Source organism: Callithrix jacchus, chromosome 19, assembly GCF_049354715.1.
Source record: "Callithrix jacchus isolate 240 chromosome 19, calJac240_pri, whole genome shotgun sequence".
In the NCBI taxonomy this organism is placed as follows: domain Eukaryota; kingdom Metazoa; phylum Chordata; class Mammalia; order Primates; family Cebidae; genus Callithrix; species Callithrix jacchus.
This window is the reverse complement of record NC_133520.1, coordinates 5,994,671-6,017,688: the sequence shown is the minus strand read 5'-3', so window position 1 is coordinate 6,017,688 and position 23,018 is coordinate 5,994,671. Positions and strand designations below refer to the sequence as shown.

Here is a 23,018-nt window from a genome sequence, read left to right as displayed (position 1 = left end):
AATTTTGGTCTGTGCCAGGCAGGAGGTACCCACATAAGTAGTCCCCAATAAAAGCTTTGGGCACTGACTCTAAAGAGCTTCCCTTATAGACAACATTGTGCATTTCACCTATGTTGTCACAACTTGTTGTAGGGGAAATTAAGCACATCTGACGTGACTCTACTGGAAGGGGATGCTTGAAAAGCTTGCATCTGGTTTCCTCCAGACTTGGCCCTTGTGCCTTTCTGTTTGCTGATTTTTTGTTCTTGTGTTCTCCTGTAATGAATCCTAGCTGTGAATACAACTACATAGGGAGCCTTGTGAGTCATCCTAGTGAATCACTGAACATGGGGATGGTCCTGAGGGCCCTTGACCCGGATAGTAAGATACTTTCACATTGTATTTATGAAATAGCTACTCCCAACAAAATTTGCCTAAGATTTGCATGGGCTTAGGGTGGTTTTATTGCCCCTCTAGCAAATACCAAAGCTACCTTCAAACACCCTGATGTTGGATGCAGTTAAGTAATGTGTATTTTTTTTTTTTTTTTTTTGAGACGGAGTTTCGCTCTTGTTACCCAGGCTGGAGTGCAATGGCGCGATCTCGGCTCACCGCAACCTCCACCTCCTGGGTTCAGGCAATTCTCCTGCCTCAGCCTCCTGAGTAGCTAGGATTACAGGCATGCGCCACCATGCTCAGCTAATTTTTGTATTTTTAGTAGAGACGGGGTTTCACCTTGTGGTCTCGATCTCTTGACCTCGTGATCCACCTGCCTCGGCCTCCCAAAGTGCTGGGATTACAGGCGTGAGCCACCACGCCCGGCCTAGTAATATGCATTTTTAATAAGTGATACCTACCAGGAACTCTAGCAGGAAAAGAATCAGGAGACCCTGCTCCAGCACCGCCCTCTTCTTCATCTTCTTCAAATTCCAAATTCTCTTCTTCACCAGGTGCCAAAATTCTTCTACATGAAAAAGGTCAGAAAAAATAGTGAGCTGCAAAACTAAATATCCTAGTGATGCCTCACAGCTACTTGTTTCCCAGGTAAGATGCTGATATAAAAATATGCTGATATCCCGTTATCACTGCTGATGTCAATGATATCAATAATACCAAAGTTGATATTTAGGAAAACCCAGAAATATCTAAAACTGAAGTATAAGATAAGAAAACAAATATAAATGTTTATTTTACCTTAATGGGACAGGCTGAACATCAAATGGAAATTCTTTATTATATGTAAGAATATTCTTTAGGACTAGAATAAGAAGATAAAGCAACATGAATTATTCCATGAAACAAAATAAAAAATTATATCTTCAATGACTAATTTCTGATCAATTTTATCATGCATATTAATATATATTTCTTAATTCCCAGCCTTACCACCATTTGAGAGCTACACAGTGCATTTGTCCACTGAAGGTCTTAGCAAAATCAAAACATCTATGGTATACTCTAGGTACCAGTATCTTTACAGTAATGTCAGATCTCCAAGAAGAGTAAATTCCAGAGTCTCAGAGCCTTCATGGGAAATGAATCCTATCTACAAGGTCCTAAGTGAGACACGGAGTACTAGAAAAAGAGAATGCCTCCTCCCTATAGTAGTTTAATTAAAAGATCTGAGCCTGGGCAACACAGGGAGACTCTCATCTCTACAAAAAAAAATGTAAAAGTTAACCAGGCAGGTGGCTCAAGCCTCTGGTCCTAGCTACTCCAGAGGCTGAGGCAGGAGGATCACTTGAGCCCGGAGGTCAAGCTGCAGTGACTCATGATCACGCCACTGCAATGCAGCCTGGGCAAGAATGATACTGTCTCAAAAAAAAAAAAAAAAAGGTTGTATATAAGATGCCCAGTTAGAGATACTTGAGTACATTTTATTCTCTGTCCTGAGAAGATTTCCTCTCAATCCCATCAAACTGATGGTTTGTAGTAGCAAGGTTATAATTATGATAAAATTTATTATACTGAGTCTTAAAAAATTATTATAATCAGCCATGTACCACATAATGTTTCAGTCAGTGACAGACCACATGCGACAATGGTCCCATAAGATTATAATGGAGCTGAAAAATTCCAGCTGCCTAGTATATACTATACTATACTTTTTACAGTATATTTTTTATATAGAACTTACTATACTTTTTATCATTATTTTATCTTATTTTTTTATTGCATTTTAGGTTATCAGGTACATGTGAAGAACATGCAAGATAGTTGCATAGGTACACACGTGGCAGTGTGATTTGCTGCCTTCCTCCTCATCACCTGTATCTGGCATTTCTCCCCAGGCTATCTCTCCCCAACTCCCCACCCTCTGCTGTCCCTCCCCTAGTGCCCCCCCGACAGACCCCAGTGTGTGATGCTCCCCTCCCTGTATCCATGTGTTTTCATTGTTCAACACCTGCCTATGAGTGAGAACTTGCAGTGTTTGATTTTCTGTTCTTGTGTTAGTTTGCTGAGAATGATGGTTTCCAGGTTCATCCATGCCCCTACGAAGGACACAAACTCATCGTTTTTGATGGCTGCATAATATTCCATGGTGTATATGTTTTGTCATTATTTTAGCGTGTACTTTAGCCTCACTCTGTCACCCAGGCTAGACTGCAATAGTGTGATTTTACCTCACTGCAACATCCACCTCCCAGGTTCAAGCAATTCTCCTGCCTCAGCCTCCCAAGTAGCTGGGATTACAGGCAGGCGCTACCACACTCGGCTAATTTTTTATTTTGAGTAGAGACATGGTTTCGCCATGTTGGCCAGGCTGGTCTCGAACTCTGATCTGCCCACCTCAGCCTCCCCTCAAAAAAGCTGATTATAAAACAGCCTCATGCAGGTCTTTCAGGAGGTATCCAGAAGGCACTGTTTCACAGGAGATGACAGTTCCATGTGTGTTACTGCCCCAGAAGATCTTCCAGTGAGACAAGATATACAGGTGGAAGACAGTGATATTGATGAGCCTGACCCTGTGTAGTCCTAGGCTAATGTATATGTTTCTTAGTTCTTAACAAAAAAGTTTAAAAAGTAAAACCAAAAAAAAAAATTAAAACTTTTAAAAATAGAAAACATTGATAGAATAACGACATAAAGAAAAAATATTTTTGTGGCCAGCATGGTGGCACATGCCTGTAATCCCAGCACTTTGGGAGGCTGAGGTGGATGGACCACTGGAGGACAGGAGAGTCCATCCTCCAGTCCCGTAGTTTTCAGTGACATGTAGTGTGTAAGCAGGCATCAATGACTAAAGCTTTATATTCTCTACTAGACGCTATTGCAAATGTTTACAAAAGTAATTTTGTTTTTATTAAAGTGAAAAAGACAAAATGAAAGCTAATACATATTTAGATGAGGTACAACCTCATATATTCTATAACGAAGGTGAGCGCCAAATAAAAAATTACTATAAATATTATAGAATAAAAGCACCCAAAAAAATCACATAGGACTAGATATTAACAGAAATCAATTAAATCAGCACCTTTGTTAAATACACTTAACATCTATGATAGATTATTTTTCCAAAGAAGTATCACAAAAAAGTATAAACATAAACTTACTTGGTTCTAGCTTCTTCAGGTCCTCCAGTTTAAATTCTTCTTGAGACTGTGTGGACTAAATTTAAAATAAGCATATTACATATTTTCACTACAAAGAGTTCACTGCACCCTTTAAAGCAGCAAGAACCAAATATTCTAAATTAATCTATTTCTTGCTTTCAAGGTAGAAAATAAAAAGTCCCAAACTGGTTTTTGTTTATTTTTGGAACACTCAGGCCGAAAATAAGAGAAAAGGTTGAAGTCATATCTTTTATTTTACAGTTGACAAAGTATGAACTAAAAAAGTATGAATTTAATAAATGTTGTTATAAAACACTTCTGAGACAATACTGTTTTTGGCATGAATGTCTAATGTTTTACCAAAATAATGCAGAATAATTTATTTTCCTTGTATTAGAGAGGGGAAAAAAATCCTTACCTGTAAAGCCGCACTTCGCAATTCCAAGCATGTTGCAATTTTGCCTATGGTTTTCTATAGAAGGGTAAAAAAAAGCTATAAATACCAAAATTATCATAACTGTTAGTTCAAATCATCAAGTTAATTTTTATTAATACAAGATCCATAATTCTCTTAAATAAGTTATATTTTATTTCTTTTAAGATCTTTTAGACATTAGAGAAAAGAAATAAAAGGGTTGGGCTGAGGGCAAGAAGGTGAGTATATATTCTCCCGACCTAATGTGCCACAACTAATTCTAAATCAACTTTGCTTTAATGACAGCTGTAGATATTATTTAAATGGCTGCCTGATATCTGCTACCCTAAGCTTCACCTTTTCTTCTCCATAAAGCCTAAAATTAACCTTTTACAAGACTTAAAAATATCTGAAAGTTAACACAATGGTATAATTTTGACTTAAGTCCAACACCAACTTGTTTAATTAAATACATAGGCAACACTAAGCTAAATTGATATTTGTGATAAACGGTGGCAAATTTTATACTCAGAGCTGCTTTATATAATATGCGCTATAAAATGGATATTAATGACAGGGCATAGATATTCTTTGCCTTTAATAAGCTCATGTTGTATTAGGAGAGATAAGACACCTTCAGAATCACTATAAAATAAAGCAAACATTTGATTGTATGAGCCTAATCAAGTAAGCCATTATATGACCTAAAGAAACAGTACAAGATCAGTATTAGGAATCAAGCCCTGACGACCAGGAGGATTTCTAAAATTAAAGGGTTTAGAAAATTGTCATGGTTCAAACGTCTCACGTCTCAAACTGAAAGCAGAGGGAAAAGTAAAGTTGGGAGAAGGGGGCTGTCATCTGAAGTGGACCTTCAATAACTAGCTGTGGAAAGTAAAGTTGGGAGAAGGGGGCTGTCATCTGAAGTGGACCTTCAATAACTAGCTATAGAAAAGCAAAGTTGGGAGAAGGGGGCTGTCATCTGAAGTGGACCTTCAATAACTAGCTGTGGAAAGTAAAGTTGGGAGAAGGGGGCTGTCATCTGAAGTGGACCTTCAATAACTAGCTATAGAAAAGTAAAGTTGGGAGAAGGGGGCTGTCATCTGAAGTGGACCTTCAATAACTAGCTGTGGAAAGTAAAGTTGGGAGAAGGGGGCTGTCATCTGAAGTGCACCTTCAATAACTAGCTGTGGAAAGTAAAGTTGGGAGAAGGGGGCTGTCATCTGAAGTGGACCTTCAATAACTAGCTATAGAAAAGTAAAGTTGGGAGAAGGGGGCTGTCATCTGAAGTGGACCTTCAATAACTAGCTATAGAAAAGTAAAGTTGGGAGAAGGGGGCTGTCATCTGAAGTGGACCTTCAATAACTAGCTATAGAAAAGTAAAGTTGGGAGAAGGGGTCTGTCATCTGAAGTGGACCTTCAATAACTAGCTGTGGAAAAGTAAAGTTGGGAGAAGGGGGCTGTCATCTGAATTGGACCTTCAATAACTAGCTATAGAAAAGTAAAGTTGGGAGAAGGGGGCTGTCATCTGAAGTGGACCTTCAATAACTAGCTGTGGAAAAGTAAAGTTGGGAGAAGGGGGCTGTCATCTGAATTGGACCTTCAATAACTAGCTATAGAAAAGTAAAGTTGGGAGAAGGGGGCTGTCATCTGAAGTGGACCTTCAATAACTAGCTATAGAAAAGTAAAGTTGGGAGAAGGGGGCTGTCATCTGAATTGGACCTTCAATAACTAGCTGTGGAAAAGTAAAGTTGGGAGAAGGGGGCTGTCATCTGAATTGGACCTTCAATAACTAGCTATAGAAAAGTAAAGTTGGGAGAAGGGGGCTGTCATCTGAAGTGGACCTTCAATAACTAGCTGTGGAAAAGTAAAGTTGGGAGAAGGGGGCTGTCATCTGAAGTGGACCTTCAATAACTAGCTGTGGAAAGTAAAGTTGGGAGAAGGGGGCTGTCATCTGAAGTGCACCTTCAATAACTAGCTGTGGAAAGTAAAGTTGGGAGAAGGGGGCTGTCATCTGAAGTGGACCTTCAATAACTAGCTATAGAAAAGTAAAGTTGGGAGAAGGGGGCTGTCATCTGAAGTGGACCTTCAATAACTAGCTATAGAAAAGTAAAGTTGGGAGAAGGGGGCTGTCATCTGAAGTGGACCTTCAATAACTAGCTATAGAAAAGTAAAGTTGGGAGAAGGGGTCTGTCATCTGAAGTGGACCTTCAATAACTAGCTGTGGAAAAGTAAAGTTGGGAGAAGGGGGCTGTCATCTGAATTGGACCTTCAATAACTAGCTATAGAAAAGTAAAGTTGGGAGAAGGGGGCTGTCATCTGAAGTGGACCTTCAATAACTAGCTGTGGAAAAGTAAAGTTGGGAGAAGGGGGCTGTCATCTGAATTGGACCTTCAATAACTAGCTATAGAAAAGTAAAGTTGGGAGAAGGGGGCTGTCATCTGAAGTGGACCTTCAATAACTAGCTATAGAAAAGTAAAGTTGGGAGAAGGGGGCTGTCATCTGAATTGGACCTTCAATAACTAGCTGTGGAAAAGTAAAGTTGGGAGAAGGGGGCTGTCATCTGAATTGGACCTTCAATAACTAGCTATAGAAAAGTAAAGTTGGGAGAAGGGGGCTGTCATCTGAAGTGGACCTTCAATAACTAGCTGTGGAAAAGTAAAGTTGGGAGAAGGGGGCTGTCATCTGAATTGGACCTTCAATAACTAGCTATAGAAAAGTAAAGTTGGGAGAAGGGGGCTGTCATCTGAAGTGGACCTTCAATAACTAGCTATAGAAAAGTAAAGTTGGGAGAAGGGGGCTGTCATCTGAAGTGGACCTTCAATAACTAGCTGTGGAAAAGTAAAGTTGGGAGAAGGGGGCTGTCATCTGAATTGGACCTTCAATAACTAGCTATAGAAAAGTAAAGTTGGGAGAAGGGGGCTGTCATCTGAAGTGGACCTTCAATAACTAGCTATAGAAAAGTAAAGTTGGGAGAAGGGGGCTGTCATCTGAAGTGGACCTTCAATAACTAGCTGTGGAAAGTAAAGTTGGGAGAAGGCGCTGTCATTCTGAGGCATCTGTGAATACTTTAGCTGTAGGTTACACAGAAGGCGTTTCATTTTGTTTTAATAACAGAAGCACCTCTTTCAGATCTGCCCTTTAAGAAGACTATCATGGCGGGGCACAGTGGCTCCCACTTGTAATTCCAGCACTTTGGGAGGATGAGGCAGGCAGATCACTTGAGATCAGGAGCATAAGACCAGCCTGGCCAACATGGTGAAACCCTGTCCCTACTAAAAATAGAAAAATTAGCCAGGCGTGCAGGCGTGGTTGCACGTGTCTGTAGTCCAGCTACTGGGGAGGCTAAGGCAGGAGAATCACTTGAACCTGGGAAGCAGAGGTTGCAGTTAGCCGAAATTACACGACTGCACTATGGCTTGGGTAACAAAGTGAGACTCTATCTCAAAAATAAAGAACACTATTGTGATAAATAGGCTGAAGTAGAAAATGGCAAAGACTAAAGGCAAAATCAATCAGGTTATTTCAATGGTCCTAGTAAATAGTAATCAGAACAAAAATGCAAATAACTAGGGTGGAAATTAAAGGGAAGAGATTCATGTAAGAAACGTATCAGGGCAGGCAGCTGAACTGTGCCCATCAAACCTTTTAAGTCCTTCCAAAAGCAATACTTCTTAAGTTTTTATTAGGAATAAATCCAGATCATAAAAGCATTTATGCACAGTGTCTGCAATGCCTGCACAATGAAATATTCTGGGAAGGAAAAAAAGCATGTTTTTCTAAATGTATTGATAACTTGCAAAAGTTTAGTAAATTGGACTTTCTCTTTTGTCAATTTTCTTTGGAAGATAAATAAGGAGCAAAGAGGAGTGACGAGTGCTGTGCTGGCCGCTAGCACTTACGCAAGTGGGCACTATACAACTACTGCAGCTACAATAAACCGCTGCTACAACTCACAAAATAAACCACTGCTGATCAACATTTACTCGAAGCCGAAGAACAAGTGACAATGTTTAACCATCTCCACAATCTTTAAAAATTCTTTTTAATCCCAATATAAGAGTTTAGAAGATGCCTAATTTTATTCTGAAAATTTAAAGGTTACATTTGAAAACGGCATTTATATTGTAACTGCAAAAGATTTCATGTATTCATAGATTTACTCACTGTCAAACTGTTGCACAGCAACCAGAAAAGGCCTTTTCTATATAAAGTCCAATATCCTCAAATTATTGTTGTTCAAACATGCCACTCAATTCTAAGAAAACTAGTAAATAATTCTAAACACAAATATAATAGTAATAGTAATGGCTAACAACTAGTGAGCACTTATTAAGTGACAGGCTCTCCCAAGTGATTTACAAACATTAATTCATTTAATCCTCACTATAACTCTGAGTTAGATACGATCATTTTAAAGGTGTGAAAACTGAAGCCTAGAGAGGTTAAGTATCAATGCTTTCTCCCATCCAAGCACTAATCAGGGCTGACCCTGCTTAGCTTCCAAGATCATAAGAGATGGGGCGCACTCAGGGTGGTATGGCAGTAGACCAGCAAAACCTTCTATGCAAGACAGTTATATATACAACAAAACAATCATTTATATCAATACCATGTAGTTATACTTTTATGTTCTCTGAAAACTGCTTTTTGAAAAGAATTTTGTCTGTATTGAGATATATCAATTACTAAGTCTTTTAAAACATTAACTTCTTTTCCTTTCTTTACTATAAAATCTGTGTGACTTCATGCTTTTAACAGTTAAGGTAAAATGTTACAGTTTAACAACTATGAGTCCACTAATGATCTATGTTAAATCTAAATATCTCCTGAAGCAGAAGCGACAGCTTTATATACAGAAATCTACTGAAATATGGCAAAATACCTCACTCGGCATTATTCATAACTATTTTAAGGGACCACACCCAACCTCAGTATTAAAAAGGGAGTGGAACACTATCATTTCAGCTACAGCATTAACTTTTAAAACATGTAGAGTGTATTGATATCTAGATCAAGTGCTTGCTACTCTAATTGTTTCACTTTTCTTAGAAATTGATGACTCAGAAAAATGATTAGGCACAAGTTCACATGTCAGACAATATGTATTGACAATTAAGACTTGAATTATCAGCACTTCATTCAAGTCTGCTGCTCATATCCAATATGGTAGAAAATGGAAAATACTTTCATTCTCAAAATACTGGCTGTTTAACCTAGTCATTGCTAGGAAAATTGACAGCTCAAAAGATAGTTAAAGGAAAAGATGGAATAAAAATGGACAATTAAAGAGCTAAGTTAATTTTGCTAAAATGTACTCAATCTATATAAGAAAAAAATAGGTTTAAAAATACAAATAAAGTAGTATATTCTCACTTAATCCAGACTTAGATTTTTAGATTCAAACAGCCAGTAATCTGTCTAGCTGGGAGCTGGAGGTGATGGGGGTAGAACTGGGGAGAAGAAAGGGTGGTAAAGGTGAAAAGGGGAGCCTTATAAAATATAAAACAAGCATATAGTTCTGGAATTCTCATTACCACTGAATTGACTCAAAACAGGGAAACACTTTCTAAGCATCATGAGACAGGATATTCTATTCTCTCCAGAAACTTCCTTGAGAAAATCTACTACACCAAAGTAAGGAATTCAGTGGAATGAAAGCTTTTGGCAGCTATTCGTTGGCTGCTAAACCCCGTTGTTATAATGACAAAACTATCAGGAAATGAAATGAAAGCTAACCATATGAAATAATAAAATGAACTAATCATAAAAGGGGATGAAATAAGTATCTTGAATTTTATTTTATACCAGAAATCTGAGAATATTATGAATAAAAAAATTTATTGTTTTCATACTATTTATCATCAATTAATAAAGTTCAGAGATCAGTAGTTCTGCTTTAGAGCTCATTAGACTTAAATATTGTGAAAATAAATGTAAGTTATTCTCTCAAAAATGAGAATTTATCTAAAAAGTCAGAATCTTGTCTTATGTAACAATCATATGCAAATAAATATCAATAACCTATGACAATGAATAGTATTTATTCATTAAAAAAAAAATTTTTTTTTTTTTTTTTTTGAGATGGAGTTTGGCTCTTGTTGCCCAGCCTGCAGTGCAATGGCATGATTTTGGGTCACTGCAACCTCCACCTCCTGTATTCAAGTGATTCTCCTGCCTCAGCCTCCCGAGTAGCTAGGATTATAAGTGTGCGCCACCATGCCCGGCTATTTTGCATTTTTAGTAGAGACAGGGTTTCTCCATGGTGATCAGGCTGGTCTCCAACTCTCAACCTCAGGTAATTCACCCACCTCAGCCTCCCAAAGTGCTGGGATTACAGGCATGAGCCACCACGCCCAGCCCATCAAATATGTTTAAGAGCTCACTGTGCACTAGGCAGTAACAAGTTTCATAAATATGGTTGGCTTTTTTTTTTTTAATCTTCTTTCAAAGTTCTACAAACTATTAAATGGATGGCATAATTCTAAAATTTGTCACTGCTACAAAAACATTAAAAATATTAAAAGCATAAAAATTAGAATTCAAAATAAAAATCATAAAGAACAATTTTGCTTAGCATACTGTAAAGAACATTCTCCATTTTCCTCCTGAAGAAAACACAATTGAGTTTTTTCTCCATTGGCTTGCATGCTAGGTCTGGCATTTAATTAATTTTGCAGATCTACCAGTTTATATCAAAATTTCCCATAATACGTTTCGGAACACTAGACTCAATGAAATGTTCTTTGAAGGGATAAGGACACTTCCAAAAGCAAATACATTTTAAAATACTACCTGTCCAAACTCTTTAAAATACTCAACATACTAAAGGCCCCGAGAAGCCACAAACTCTATCTGTTCAAATAACACCTATTAATTTTTCAGAACCAATGTTCCCTAGAATACACCCGGAACATCTTTGTTTTCTAATCATTTATTAACTTAAAGCCTCTGATAACTTCCTCCTTATGTGACACGGAAAGAAGGCCGGCATGTCAGTATGACTTTTTTTGGCCTGCTATGAATGTTTTACTTGCATTTTTAAAGAAAATTAAACTTTTAAAGGCATACCACTTGCCTTATATTCACAATGTAGTAAAGAGTGATTTGGGGTTCCTTCTCCAAGCCCAAAGAATAGGCAGGCAAGCACAAGCTCCCTGTAGTCACAACTGGCAGCCACAGAATGCCTCCTAGGCAGGTAGCATAAATAATAGATGCCTCAAAAATCAGGCCTCCAGGAAAGAAGGAGGTGCAGAACACTTCACAGTAGAGGATATGAGAACATTCAGGGATACTTTGAAAATCACTTAGTGTTCTCTAATCCTTCATTTCATACATAAGAAAATTAAGGCCACAGCCAGACAAAGAATGCATGACTTCCAATCTTCTGACTCCAGATCTCAGCTCTCTCCTCTAGGTCACGCAACCTCCTCGTCTTTTTGCGGTATGAGATCTGTGGGTCTTTGCAACCAAAGATAAGCTGAAAAAAAACAGTAGCCATGTGGCTGCTAAGGAATAGCTACAAATTTAAAACTAAATAGCATTATCAAACACCAGCTTCAGCCTTAGGAAGTTCAAGAAAAGAAAAAGTTAATTTTTTTTCTCAGTGCAATCATTGTTTGATAAAGCTCCACATCTTGATTTTTTTTTTTTTTTTTGAGACAGGGCCTCGCTGTGTTACCCAGGCTGGAGTGCAGTGGCATGATCTCAGCTCCACCCGAGTTCAGGTGATCCGTCCACCTCAGCCTCCCAAGTAGCTGGGACTCCAGGCTTACACCACCATGCATGGCTAATGTTTGTACTTTTAGTAGAGATGGGGTTTCACCATGATGCCCAGGCTGGTCTTGAACTCCTGGGCTCAAGCAGTCCTCCCAACATGACCTCCTAAAGTGCTGAGATTACAGGCATGTGCCACTGTGCCCAGCAGTATTTTTTTAATATAATTTTTAGCATGTTTTAGGTCAAATTACTTTATATTTGAGGTCATGTGGCTCAGAAGTCCTATACTTCAGCAATATATGTTGAAAACAGGATCTAAGTAACTCAAACAGGTGATTAAACATTAAACATTTTTAAATTCCCTACTTTTTCATTGTTTCCATATTCATAACACATTCTATTAGCTATTAGTTCATATATGTAGATATCTGAGATTCTGTTTATCAAAATTTAGGTCCTGTAACTTTCAATTCTGTGATGCCAGCTATCATTTTCTAATCAATTCCTAGAGAAATTTCACACATTTTACAGAGGCTCCTTCCCTTAAGCAAATTCATCATTTCTACTGTGGTCATTATTTTCCAGGGTTAAAATCCTAAGACTCCTAATATCTATTATGCCTACTAGGAACTATTAAGAAAAATATATATATTATTTTATTCTTTTAAATGTATTTGTTTTCGAGATAGAGTCTTGCTTTGTCACTCAGGGTAGAGTGCAGTGGTGCTATCTCAGCTCATTGTGACTTCCACCTTCTGGGTTCAAGTGATTCTCCTGCTTCAGCCTCCCTAGAAGCTGGGATTACAGGCATGCCCTACTATGCCCAGCTAATTTTTGTATTTTTAATACGGATAAGGTTTCACCATGTTGGCCAGGCTGGCCTCGAACATCTGACCTCAAGTGATCCGCCTGCTTCAGCCTCCCAAAGTACTGGGATTACAGGCATGAGTCACCGCACCCAGCCAGAAAAAGCATATATACACTTTTAAATTGTAGTAATGTGACTTTTCTTTTTGAAATACAAAATTTAAAATTACATTAGATAAAGTAGATCCTAAATATTTTAAAAATGTAAATATACTAATTTGTGCAAGAAATATGGCTAACCCTAATCTTTGGGGGTTTTTATTCCCAAATTCCTATAAATAAGAGTCAAATGAACATGGAAGAATAGACTAAAATGAATGTTGTTAGGCTTTCTGTAAAAGTGTGCAAAAAAATCATTACCACTCCCTTTGTACAGAAAGAATAAGCAAGAGCAAATTAATTCACCACAGTTTCACACTGTCTTTTCTTAAGAGATGGGGGATAGACTGACACATTTTTTTTCATGATCTGTAAGATTAAACATTGACTTAACACTGGATACTCTGAGCCAAGAGAAAATGGGAGTTGTTTCCTCCCATTTCTTCTTACTCTTTTAAAACTTCAGTAGCCCGTTTTTCATAAGCACTAACGGTCTAGAGAATCAACTTGACACACACAAAATTTAATTCAAGGAGAAAAGGCACCATGGAAACATTTTGCAACCTTATGCATTTAGTTTGCAGATGGATTTTTATGCCAAATTCTTGACTTGAACTAAGTCTTTTCAGTGGAGAGGTGTTTTTGTTTGTCTTGGTCTTTTCTTTTTTGTGAGTATTTGTTTGTTCTGAGAGGAGGTAGATAAGGAGTTATCAAAGCTCAGAGTCAAATAAATGTTGAGGTGAAACACAATTATCCACAATCTTTCTCTTTTCCCACGTGACCCTAGACACACTCGTTTCTGGGTTTCCCCAGTCTTCACCGAAGTGTGGACTGAGTTCTCCCCATCTTCAGCAAAAGCATGGATGGTCTCCACTAAAGTTAATCAAAGCCTAAATGGCTAAGCAAAACCATTTTTTTTTTTTAGTGATAAGTCATATGGCATTCTCTAATCATTTAGTGTTAGGCAAAGCATAATCAGTATCATTCTTTTTACTTAAGTATAACAGTTTTTTCTTTTTGTTTTGTTGTTTTGTGTTTTGCTTAATGAACTCAAAAGACAAAACACTTTTCATTTGGAATCTGATGTATCTAGATATGATTTTAAGGTACCTTTTGTTCTTCTGTGAATTCAGAATTATTGTGTTGAGCTTGGGCCTCCTTTTGTAGATGTCTTGCTAATCTGTAAGAAGAATACACATATTCTTTAGAATGGAAGGAAAGCAAACTACTGCAACTTGTTGCAACAATTTAAAGCTTTTTAACAATGTGAAGTATAGTTATATTTTGTCCAGTTTTTAAAATATAAATCTACATTACTTTAAGACTCTAATGCTTCTCAAAAACAAAACAAAACAAAAAACTCTTTGTACAATGATGATGAAAATAATATACAATATTTTCCAAAGCATTTCACTGGGACAAACTTCAGTTCTAGGCAGTAAAAACAGAGCTGGAAAGAATCTCAAAGGGTATCTAATCCAACTTTCTGAGTATGCGCGACTTTCTTCTATAATAAGCCAGTAAGTAGTTGTCCAGATTCTGCTTAAACACTTCTAGGGAGCACCAGTGATAATACCAACCAGAGATACTTTATCAGTCTATCATTAATTTGCTAGTAAAATTAATCCCAATTCAAATTACAGCAATGACAAAGTGGTAATAATCCATCCTATTATCAAAACATACTTTTGAAAACATATTTCCATGGAAAATAAAGAAAATTCTCCACGAATCAGCAACAGAAATCATTGTCTGTCCAATTATCATTATACTTAAAAATAGCAGCTAGGTGACAAGGCATAGTGGCTCACACCTGTAATCCCAGCACTTTGGGAGGCCAAGGTGGGTGGACCAACTGAGGTCAGGAGTTCGAGACCAGCCTGCCCAACATGGAGAAATCCCAACTCTACTAAAAATACAAAAAATTAGCCGGTGTGATGGCGCATGCCTGTAATCCCAGCTACTTGGGAGGATGAGGCAGAATTGCTTGAACCCAGGAGGCGGCGGTTGCAGTGAGCCAAGATCATGCCATTGAACTTTAGCATGGGCAACAAGAGCGAAACTCTGTCTCAAAAAAAAAAAAAAAAAATTAGCAGCTAAGCCTTGCATGAGTTTTTATGGATGGATCTATATTATTAGTCCAAGCTCAACAATGAGGACCCAAAGCTATTTCTGAGACAGCAAAAACTTGTATAGTTCAGTTTGTAAAAGTCCTCTTACAAACTAAACTATAAAACTATGGTTTCAACTACAAAAAGACCAATTTTGGGTAATGGATTTGAATAGATATTTCTCCAAAGAAGACATAAAATGGTCAATAAGCACATGAAAAGATGATCAAAACAGATCAAAATCAGAATGAGATATCACCTCATACCTACTACAATGAGCATAATTTTTCAAAAAATGGAACTGCATTCTTATGAAGGGGGTAAGGGGGAGAGATACAAAAGATAACAGGTACTGACAGGATGTGAAAAATTGGAACCCTCATATAATGCTGGTGGGAGCTTAAAATGGTACCAGCCACTGTGGAAAACAATGTGGCCCTTCCTCAAAAGTTAAATATAGAGTTACTGTACAACCCAGCAATTTCAAAATCCTCGGTATATACCCAAGAGAACTGCAAACGTATGTTTACACACACACAAAACGGTACACAAATGTGCAGACATCCAAAATGTCTATCAACTGATGATGGATAAACAAAATGTAGTATGTCCAGTCAATGGAAAATTATTCAGTCAAAAAGAGGAGTGAAGTACTACTAACATGCTGTAACACAGATGAACCTCAAAAACACCATGCTAAATGAAAAAAGCCAGATGCAAAAGATTACATTCTATATGATTCCATTTCTATGAAATGTCCCGAATAGATCAGTCCACAGAGACGAAAGGCAGATTAGTGGTTGCCAGGAGATGAGGGAACTGGGAGTGACCGATACCAGGTACAGGGTTTCTTTTGGGAGTGATGGAAATGTTCAGGAATTAGACAGTGGGAATGGTTGCACAACACTGTGAATACACTAAAAACCATGAACTGTACACTTTAAACTGGTGCGTTTTCATGTGATGTGATATTCATCTCAACTTTAAAAAGCTGCAGGGGAAAAAAATGGCAAAAGAATTTGAAAATAAAATTCCCAAGCATACCTTGTACTATTCTGGGTGGGCGACAGGAGAAGGAATACAAAGGGGAGCAAGTGCTAGATCTTCTACCAAGCCAACAGCAGAAGACAGTTCGTGTTTCTAAATAAGAAGTACTAGATAGCAGTTCTACACAATCATGTCTTTAAAGATAAGGCATAAAGGACCTTATTGTTGATGGCCTCTATCCAATTTGTGAAAGGTTTTCATCCTCCTTAACGTAAAGCAAGAATTAGCTACAAAAAAATCTTAATATTTGCAAGATAGCTCTGCTGTGTTACTTAAGTTGAACTGTTTCAATCCATTTCTTCTCTCAAAGCTGGAACCCTCATAGTATTTTTCCCGTCATTCATAGACCCACTTTTTGTGGACTGGATACAGGAGAAGGTAAAAATAGCCAGTCTTTGTTCCGTACTTGGTTTCTTTTCTAACTCTTACTGGCCTACCACCACCTACATGGTGTACTCCTGAGGAATCCATAGTCTGTATCCTTAGCAACTATACATTCCTGAACTCAGGGAAGTTACAGAGTAGAATGAGTTTCTTTCTTGGAGTAATTCTGCATATAATCTGCCAGTGGTGGCCATCAACCCAAGCAGAGTCACTGTCAGAATAAAAGATGTAACTCTAAACCCCTGTTCAAATGCTAATCAGCAATAGGGAAAGGAAGGATGCTGAATTCAAACAGAATCCAGCTATTAAAAATTACACAAGGCTGGGCACAATGGCTCATGTCTGTAATCCCAGCACTTTGAGAGGCCAAGGTAGGTGGATCACCTGAGGTCAGGAGTTTGAGACCAGCCTTGCCAACATGGTGAAAACTTCTCTCTACTAAAATCATGAAAATTAGCCAGGTGTGGTGGCAGGCACCTGTAATCGCAGCTACTAGAGAGGCTGAGGCAGGAGAATTGCTTGAACCTGGAGGCAAAGGGTGCAGTGAGCCGAGATCACACCACTGCACTCCAGTCTGAGCAACAAGAGGAAAGCTCTGTCTCAAATTAAAAAAAAAAAAATCATGCAAAAGGAGGAAATATTTGCAAATCATATATCTGATAAAAGATTGTATCCAGAATATATATAGAACACTTACAATTCAATAGATAAAAGATAAGAAACTCAATTTAAAAATGGGTAAAAGACAGTTAAATTACAGAAGGAAAGGAAGCACACACAAAAACACTCAACCTCATGAGTCACTAAAGAGATGCAGATTAAAACCACAGTGAGGTGTATACTATATACCTACTAGAATGGCTATAATCCAAAAGACAATAATAAATGCTGGTGATCTCGAGAACCTGGGACCCTTGTACACTGCTGGCATAAATACAAAATGATACACTCAGTTTGGAGAATGATTTGGCAGTTTCTTAAAAAGTTACACATTAAATTTATCATATGACCCAGCAATTCCACTCCTAGGTATCTATCCCAGAGAAATAAAAATATATGTCCATGCAAAGACTTGCATTTGAATGTTCAGGGTAGTATTATTAATAATAGTCCAAAAGTGGAAACAATTCAAATGTCTACCAACTAGTGAAAGGATACACCAAATAAGGTATGTCCATAAAATGTAGTATTATGCACCCATAAAAAAAATGATGCATGCTATTACATGGATGAAACCTAAAAACATTAAGCTAAATGAAAGAAGCCAGATGCAAAAGATCACATATGTGACCCAGCACATGGTGGCTCATGCCTGTAATCTCAGTATTTCGGGAGGCTGAGGTGGGAGGATCACTTGAGGTCAGGAGTTCGAGGCCAGCCTGGCCAACACAATGAAACCCTGTCTCTATAAAAAATAAAAAAATTAATCAGGCATGGTAGCGCACACCTGTAATCCCAGCTACTTGGGGACTGAGGCACGAAATTCACAGAGGCTACAGTGAGCCACCCCACTTCACTCCACCCTGGGCAACAGAGGAAGGCTGCGTCTCCAAAAAAAAAAAAAAAAAAAAAAGCAAAAACAAAAGATCACACACTGCATGATTCAAATTACCTGAAATGTCTGGAGAAGACAAATCTATAGAGACAAAATGTAGACTGGTGGTTGTCTGGGGCTAGGGTGGGAATATGGAGTGACTACAAATGAACACTATGGGTCTTGAGGGGGACGATGGAAATTTTCTAAAATCTGTAATGATGGTTGCACATCTTGGTAAATTTCACTTAAAAAATCATTAAATTATACATGTAAAATAGATGAATTTCATGTATATACATTATACCTAATAAAGATGTTTATAAAATAACTTTTTTTTTGGAGACAGAAAAAAACAACAACAAAAACTTGCGCAGGCTGGAGTGCAGTGGCAGGATCTTGGCTCACTGCAACCTCTGCCTCCAGGACTCAAACAATTCCCCTACCTCAGCCCCCTCAGTAGCTGGGACCACAGGCAGGCACCACCACCCCAGGCTAATTTTGGTGTGTTTTGTAGAGACTGGGTGTCGCCATGTTGTTGAGGCTGGTCTTGAACTCCCGAGCTAAAGCATTCCACCCATCTCAGCCTCCCAAAGTGCTGGGGTCACAGGCCTGAGCCACCACACCTGGCCTTAAAAAGAACATTTTACGCCAACATGAAAAATTAACTAATCCACGAATAAGTATACCATTTTAAGACAAAGTGACACTTGATTTTGTCCAGAGGGAAATCCACACATTCTCAATGTTAAATGAGCAAATAAAAGTTGACATTCTATTAGTAAAAGTGAAATCAACCTGTCAAATATTCTTCTCTAGATAGTCATCTCACCCTACAAAGGTACCTACAAGTAAAATGGGAATATTCTCAAGAGAGGGTTTTAAACATACTTTAAGCACATATGCAACTAACTGCTGGAAACCCCGCAGCATTCTGTGACGCAGAAACTAGTGCTTCTCAAACCATCTGTAGCGAAGGATCACTTTTCCCCAAAATTTGTTCTAGGCCAATACAATTTCAAAAATATCGTGAAGACGTAAAATTGCTAGAAAGTTTCCACATGCTTCCTCTCAATTTCTTTCCTCATCTTACCGCAGGGCAGTAACAGTTTATAGACTATCACCAACCTGTGGACCACACTTTAAGTAGCAGAGACATAAAGCACAACTAAAATGACAAGTGGGGCCAGGCATGGTGGCTCACTCCTGTAATCCCAGCACTTTGGGAGGCCGAGGCAGGTGGATCACCTGAGGTCAGGAGTTTGAGACCAGCCTTGCCAATATGGTGAAACCCTGTCTCTACTAAAAATTTGAAATAAAATAAGCTGGATGTGGTGGCATGAGCCTGTAGTCCCAGCTACTCCGGAGGCTGAGGCAGGAGAATTGCTTGAACCTGGGAGGTGGAGGTTGCAGTGAGCTGAGATTGTGCCACTGCACTCCAGCCTGGGCAAGAGATTCCATCTTGACAACAAGAAAAGACAAGTGGCCATTATCTAGTCTTCAGATTTTTTGATTTACTTAGCAGATATTGTTTTTTTAAAAGTCTTCCTCCATCACCCAGGCTGGAATGCAGTGGCGCGATCTCCACTCACTGCAACCTCCACCTACCAGGTGCAAGGGATTCTTGTGCCTCAGCCTCCTGAGCAGCTGGGACTACAGGAAATCACCACCATGCCCAGCTAATTTTTTGTAATTTTAGCAGAGAGGAGGTTTCACCATGTGGCCAGGATGGTCTCAAACTCCTGACCTCAGGTGATCTGCCCGCCTTGGCCTGGCCAGTTAGCAGATATTTATTGAGTATCCATGTGCTAGATAAATACCTCAGGATTGATCCTGTGAAATGTCAGATTCTGAGCAATAGTTTCTGTACCACTCTACCATAAGTTAGTGGCCACATATCCCCAGATAGCTAAATACAGTTATTTTTCATTGACCATCTAATACTGTGGATGACTATTTTAGTTTTGACAGAATTCATTTAAATCTTCCAATAGTATTTTGGCATCAACTCCTTAATGCTCCCATAGCATACTCCTAAATTCGACCATTCAACAGAATAATTACATAATATCTAAATAATCAATGACATTTGAATGATTATACACTACATATACAGCAGAGAACAAAAGACACACTGTCCCATCTCCTCTCCCCACCACCCTGCAACATACACTAATACCCTACCCTCAAAGAGCTTATGCTCCAGTGGGGAGAGAGAGACAGTAAACAAAACAAATTCAAAAAATATATTTTCGATTGTGATAAGTACCATGGAAAAAAATGAAAAAATGAAGCAGGGTTGGGGGTAGGATGTGTGAAACTGAGGTAGAGGCAGTAGGGGTGGACAAGGGACTTTGCAATTTTAAATAGGGTCACCAGAGAAAGCCTCATTGAGTTTATTTGAACAAAGACCTGAAGGAGGTGACGAAGTGATCCAGGCAGATAATGGAGAGAAGAGTGTTCCAGAAAAATAGAAGAGCCCTAAGGCAGAACCACGGTTCAGGAAATAGCAAGGAATGTGCGAGAGCTTACTCTTTTCCTACTTTTGTAATTGTAACACCCAGTTACTCTAAAATATTCCACTGGATTTTCAGTGCTTTGAGGGCAGAAATCAAATTTCATTCATCTTTGTATCCCCAATCCTTACTTGTTGAGTAATGAAATTGTTTAAACTACAGTATTATGACATTATGATAATACAGGTATGTACTCTCTCTCCCCTATATCCCTCCCATAAACCAACCTTTGTATGTTGTGTGGCTATAAAAAGATTGCTGCCTACCCAATTAGAAATCTCAATTATCCTAGATTCTTCCTCCTTCTACACCCTTGATATCCAGTCAGTAACTACATCCCATCAATTCTTGTTTACATCATTATAGTGGCCCCCAATTGGTCTCTTTTGCTGTAGCCTTTTGCCTCAAATAGATATTTCAAAGGGAAAAGACAATTTGCATTCATTTCTGGAGATATTAAGTAATTTTAAACTCTCGGCCTCATTTTATATGTAGCCTACATGTTTACAAAATTTAAGCCAATCATTACATTTCCGTTGAGAGGTGACCCTGGCAGTTTTTATAATAATTTGAGGACTACCACAATCAGGAAGTCCAATGGTTAGTACTGAGATCCAACAATGGATTTGCACGTGCCTATCACCCTCTCCTTCATGTTCCTAGAAATTCAATCTAAACAGCTTGCATATTCAATTTTCCTTTGTAATTTCAATTGGACATGGTATTCTTCACTTTCCATTGTGAAATCGGCAGCCCAGTGTCAACAGCTGCTAGGTCTCACCACATTGCAAGTAAGAGATGGCTTTCTATTTCAAGCTATGCACTTTTAGTTAATATACAGAATGAGTATACACGGGCGCTTACTGTCTAATAGGCTACAGTCAGGATGTGTTCTCCGGTAATGAAGAAAATCTTCTAATTTGTCTAATTCACTCACAAAATTACTCTATCAGTGCATCTTAAGCACTATGTAGTAGACACAGGATTTGGATTTTCTTTTCTAAACCGCAGATTTCAGTGGTATCGGCTTGTGACCTGAGTAACCTGTTTAACCTGAGCTTTAGTTTTCCTCATTTGTAAAATGAGATTATATTCTCACTGGGTAATTGCAAGAGCAAATGAAATCATGTGAAAGTGCAAAACAAATGCTAGTAGTTGTTACACATGGCAAAATGGCCCAGAGCATAGTTGTTTTCAGAGCTTTTTCAAACTACAGGCAATTCAAAGTCAGTACCTACACATTTAAATTATCTTAATAGAGTAAAAAAAAAAAAAAAAAAAAAACGATTGTGGGGGAGGATAAGAGTTTAGATCTTCCAAGTACCAAGTGAGTGTGTATTCTTTCTAGAAATCACTGTGTGGTGAGGGTGGGGGTGGGCGTGGGGTGGGGGAGGCCGGGGGTATTCTACTCATACATGGTTTCATACTCAGTGAAATCTCAAAGAATAACTTGCTTTAAACAAAGAATAATTAATGGCGAGTTTGCAAACAATAGCATTTTAGCACACAGTTCTTAAGTCCAGTAAAATGTGCACAAAACTAAGCGAGGTTTTCTCTGTATACAAATCTTGTCTTTTATTTTTTAAGACATCCCTGAAGTTTTCTGGGGAAACCAAAAAGGGCTAGAAATCGGTCTTAGGTGGCTCAAAGAAACTGGTACTCACTTGTACCCTGCGGCTATACATTATATACAGGAAAAGGAGGAGGACCCCAAGGAGGGAGTGGTGCTCCCGAGCGTGGTCCATTAATTCACATTTTGCTCTCTCCGGTTCACATCCTGCAAGGACTCCACCCAAGGCAACCGAGCGAGGGGGTGGGTGGGACTCACAGCCTACCAATAACAGTCCCAGAAATCGAAACGAAATCGAGGTGGAATTCTGAAAACACAGCTCACCCAGAAAGCGGGGTGGAGAAGGAGCTCGAGAGGAGACCCTTCTTTTGGCAGAAGAGGTATCCCCGGCCCTCGCTGCTTCCTGGGGGGCCCCCTCCCCTCAATCGCAACCAGTTCCCTCCTCTCCCACACATGGAAGGAGGAAGACACACACAGAGCAAGGCCACTGATCCTTGGAACGTGGGCGGAGAACACACAAGTGTTCCTCAGAGAATTTCGAAAGGAAATCTAGGAAGGGCAAACCTGGAAGAGGAGGAAAGGAGGAAAGGAAACTGACTGCCGAGCTGGGGACGGTGGAAGGGAACTAAGCAGACGGCCGGCTGGGGCCGGCGCCCCAGTGAAGAAGGGCTACCTGTTGAATGGAACTGGCCTGCGGAGGCGGAGCGGGAAGAGGGCTAGTCGCCCCGAGAGCGGAGCCGTGGTCCCCAGAGCAGCCTCGCCGGAGCTGGTGGCGAGGGATCTCAGCCCCCGTGCCTGCGGGGCCCCGCCCTGAGAAGCCTTGGCTGCAGACGCAGTGATGAGAGACACCGACAGAAACAAGGGAGAGGCGCACGACTGGAGCAGGGCCGGCCCGCTGTCCCGCGGTTAGTCACTCACATCTGATACTCGTCTATCGCCTCCACCAGCTGGCCCCAAGAGTCGAAGTCGGCGCCCCTCCTAAAACTGGCGCCCCAGCGCTGCAGCAGACTCCGGGTCACCTCCGACATGGCCGGTCCCCACCCCGTCCCCTCCCGCCCCTACCCCAGCAAGGCCGGGTTCTAGGGCGCCATCCTCCCCGGGCCTGGCCCCGACATTAACAGGGCCAGGAGGAACCGCTACAGCCACCACCGCCACCCGCCGAGGAGCCGCCCAAGCCCATTTGCCGCCACAGCCAAACTTTGCGGCTCCAAAGCGACCGC

General features: G+C 39.5%; 1 protein-coding gene across 1 annotated transcript in view; it reads right to left on the bottom strand.

Annotated features, from left to right (window-relative positions):
• The window catches only part of AIDA (axin interactor, dorsalization associated), a 43,670-nt gene extending 20,671 nt beyond the window's left edge, over positions 1–22,999 (bottom strand). The window contains exons 1-6 of the mRNA XM_035280649.3: positions 22,717–22,999; positions 13,747–13,816; positions 3,955–4,008; positions 3,537–3,591; positions 1,174–1,237; positions 837–943 (exon numbers count right to left, since the gene is read on the bottom strand). Of these exons, the coding sequence (XP_035136540.1) occupies positions 837–943; positions 1,174–1,237; positions 3,537–3,591; positions 3,955–4,008; positions 13,747–13,816; positions 22,717–22,826 (460 nt within the window). The 5' untranslated portion in view covers positions 22,827–22,999. The remainder of the gene's footprint in view (positions 1–836; positions 944–1,173; positions 1,238–3,536; positions 3,592–3,954; positions 4,009–13,746; positions 13,817–22,716) is intronic.
• Between the last annotated feature and the right edge of the window lie 19 nt (positions 23,000–23,018).